The sequence below is a fragment of the Elaeis guineensis genome, chromosome 1, assembly GCF_000442705.2.
Source record: "Elaeis guineensis isolate ETL-2024a chromosome 1, EG11, whole genome shotgun sequence".
NCBI classification, from domain to species: domain Eukaryota; kingdom Viridiplantae; phylum Streptophyta; class Magnoliopsida; order Arecales; family Arecaceae; genus Elaeis; species Elaeis guineensis.
In genome coordinates, this window is record NC_025993.2 from 150,664,590 (window position 1) to 150,667,236 (window position 2,647).

A 2,647-nucleotide genomic window follows, 5' to 3' on the forward strand; every position below is an offset into this window, starting at 1 on the left:
GCATCTCGTGATTTACGCCTGAGACTCACCCCCCAACCGCTACTGGCTACTACTCGCCTGGCTCGACGAAATGGTATCCTGGTCTTAGTCAACATCTAATCCACCCCGGTCCCACAACATTTGGCTCTTGCTCGTCAATTTTCTTGTCTCACAAGGCTCAATTGCTCTCCGACAAAATAAAACAATAAGCACAAAAACACTGACGTCGCAAGCAAAGTTTACCAATAAAAACGAACTTATTTTCTAATGTAATTTGATGCTAAGGCTGACGCTGTTTTTGTTTAGCAACAGAAACGTACTCAGTTTCTTGATACAGACAAAAGACCATCAGCACAGTCCAAAGGCCAAAAAGTAAACACCTAAACCCCATACGCACTACCAGCCCCCCTCCGGATCTCATCCACAAAGGCCTGAATATTCCGGTCGGAAGAGCCGCCCTCGGCCAACGCCTTCCTCGCCGCCTCCCGCCACACCACCGCCCTCTTCCTCATTCCCTCCGCCTCCGGCCCCGTCGTCACCTCCTCAACGCACCTCTCCATCTCCTCCCGCTTCGCCGGCGCCCCCAGCCGTACACCGACCCGATAAACATCTACCAAGAACTTGGCGTCCGGCAGCTGGTCCCCCCACTGGGGATACGCCACCACCGGCACTCCGGACGTCAGCGCCTCCAGTGTGGAGTTCCAGCCGCAGTGCGTCACGAAGCACGCCACCGAGCCGTGAGCCAGCACTCGGTCCTGGGGGCTCCACCCGACTACCATTCCCTTCTCCCTGGTCTCCTCGACGAAATTCTCTGGGAGGAGGTTCCGGCAATCGTCCCTCACCACCCAAATGAACGGCCGGCCGATGTTCTTTAGCGCGCAGGCCATCTCTTCCATCTCCTCCCGGCTCAAAATCACGACGCTCCCCACCGATACGTAGACCACGGACAGCGGATCCTGCGCGTCGAGCCACTCCATGCAGTCGGCCGCCTTGAACAAGTCCCCCTTTATGGCCTTCTGCGACTCCTCGCCGTCGTTAGCCTCCACAAGCGGGCCTACCGGGATGAGCGGCGACACCTCGGAGATGGCCTTGATTGCATCGCTTTCGAGCTCCTCGAAGGTGTTGACCAGCACCCATGTCGCCTTGGAGAGGTTCTGGAACTGCTGGAGGATCGCGTCGGTCACTGGTCTGTACGGATTGGATGGAAGGAGGAAGGATGGGAGATCCTCGGGCCTCAGTGTGGGAATGCCGGGGAGAGTCACGGACACGTCGGGATGGGCGTCGGAGGGGAACTCGGCGAGGGAGTGGTGGAAGTGGTAGTAAGTGGAGAAGACGGCGCAGGACTGCACCCAGAGGACGGCGCAGGGGATGCCCATGTCGGTGGCCACGTCAAGCACCCAGGGGATGAACGGGTTGTTGACGACGCACGACACCGGTTGGCCGGCATCAGCGAAGCGTCGGATGAGGTTGGCGAGGGCGGGGACCCCGACGTCGCGGAGGTGGGGCATGCGGGTGGCGAGGTCGCGGTGGCGGGGGTCTTCGGGGTCCCAGCCATCCGGGTAGAATTCGAAGCGTAGTTTGCCGCGGCCTACCGGCACGGCGTCGCCGGGATCGGCGGAGTTCTTGGTGGCGGACGCGATGCGGTGGCCGATGATGTCGGTGGAGGAGAAGGTGACGAAGAGGCCCTTGGCGGCGAGGCGCTTGGCGAGGCGGAGGAGGGGGTTGACGTGGCCTTGGCCCGGGAAGGAGACCAGCAAGACGTGAGGTAGAGAGAGGTTCTGCTCTCCCATACTGACAGCTCTCATGTCCCACGACTTTGTTTGGTCTCCCCAATGGCTTGTATATATACTTGGTTTGCTCTCTCATATGTGCTGCGTAAGATTCAAGATAGCGTGGGAATGTAGACTCTGATACGAGGAGTGTTTTGGTCGGAAAAAATAAATGTCTGGAATTAAAATAAAATAAATAATTTTTATTTTAATTATTTAGTTGAGAGAATGTCATTTTAATTTTGATTTCAGAATGAACGAGAATGACTCAATTTATATAGAACTCAATCTTTATTTTTTTTATAAATTTAAATTTTTATTTCAATTTCAATTTTGTTTTCGATCATGAATCAAATATTTTGAAAGATTTGGCTATCCTGATTTCAAATCATTTCGATTCTCATTTTTATTCTGATTTTGATTACGAACCAAATATCTTCTGAATCCTTTACATCAAAGGAACGTGAATTCTCTTAGCATTTCTAGTTTGCTGCATATAGTTTAAATATTTATTTCAGTGCTGCAGCTTTGTTTTCGTTGGTGCTCCCGTCCTTTTCAGTTGGGTGATTTTGTTTTCTGCTTCTTTGCCTCTGTTCCCTTCGCATTAAGTTCCCCCTTTTCCCTGCTTAATTCTGTTAATGATAATGACCTTAATATTTTTCACCCTGTCAGCTGTTTCATTGCCGCCTTCTCTGTTCTTCCACTTATCCATGACCCCCACTTCTCATGTCTACAGTAGATCTCTAGCCCTTCTAATTCTGTTGATTCTGTTCGTTATGCTTGGTACCTTTGATAACTCCTGTATCACGATCCACTTCAGGATTAATGTCTAAAACAACTAGGTGATTACATACTCAATTAGGAGCTTTCATCTTTGAATGAGCATATATCACTCTTAA

General features: G+C 51.6%; 1 protein-coding gene across 1 annotated transcript; it reads right to left on the reverse strand.

The window, feature by feature from the left end:
* Nucleotides 1-316: 316 nt before the first annotated feature.
* Nucleotides 317-1,784, reverse strand: LOC105061046 (gallate 1-beta-glucosyltransferase-like). Its single transcript, XM_010944976.3, has one exon. The coding sequence runs from the start codon at nt 1,782-1,784 to the stop codon at nt 360-362; it is 1,425 nt and encodes a 474-aa protein (XP_010943278.2). The 3' UTR covers nt 317-359.
* Nucleotides 1,785-2,647: the final 863 nt, after the last annotated feature.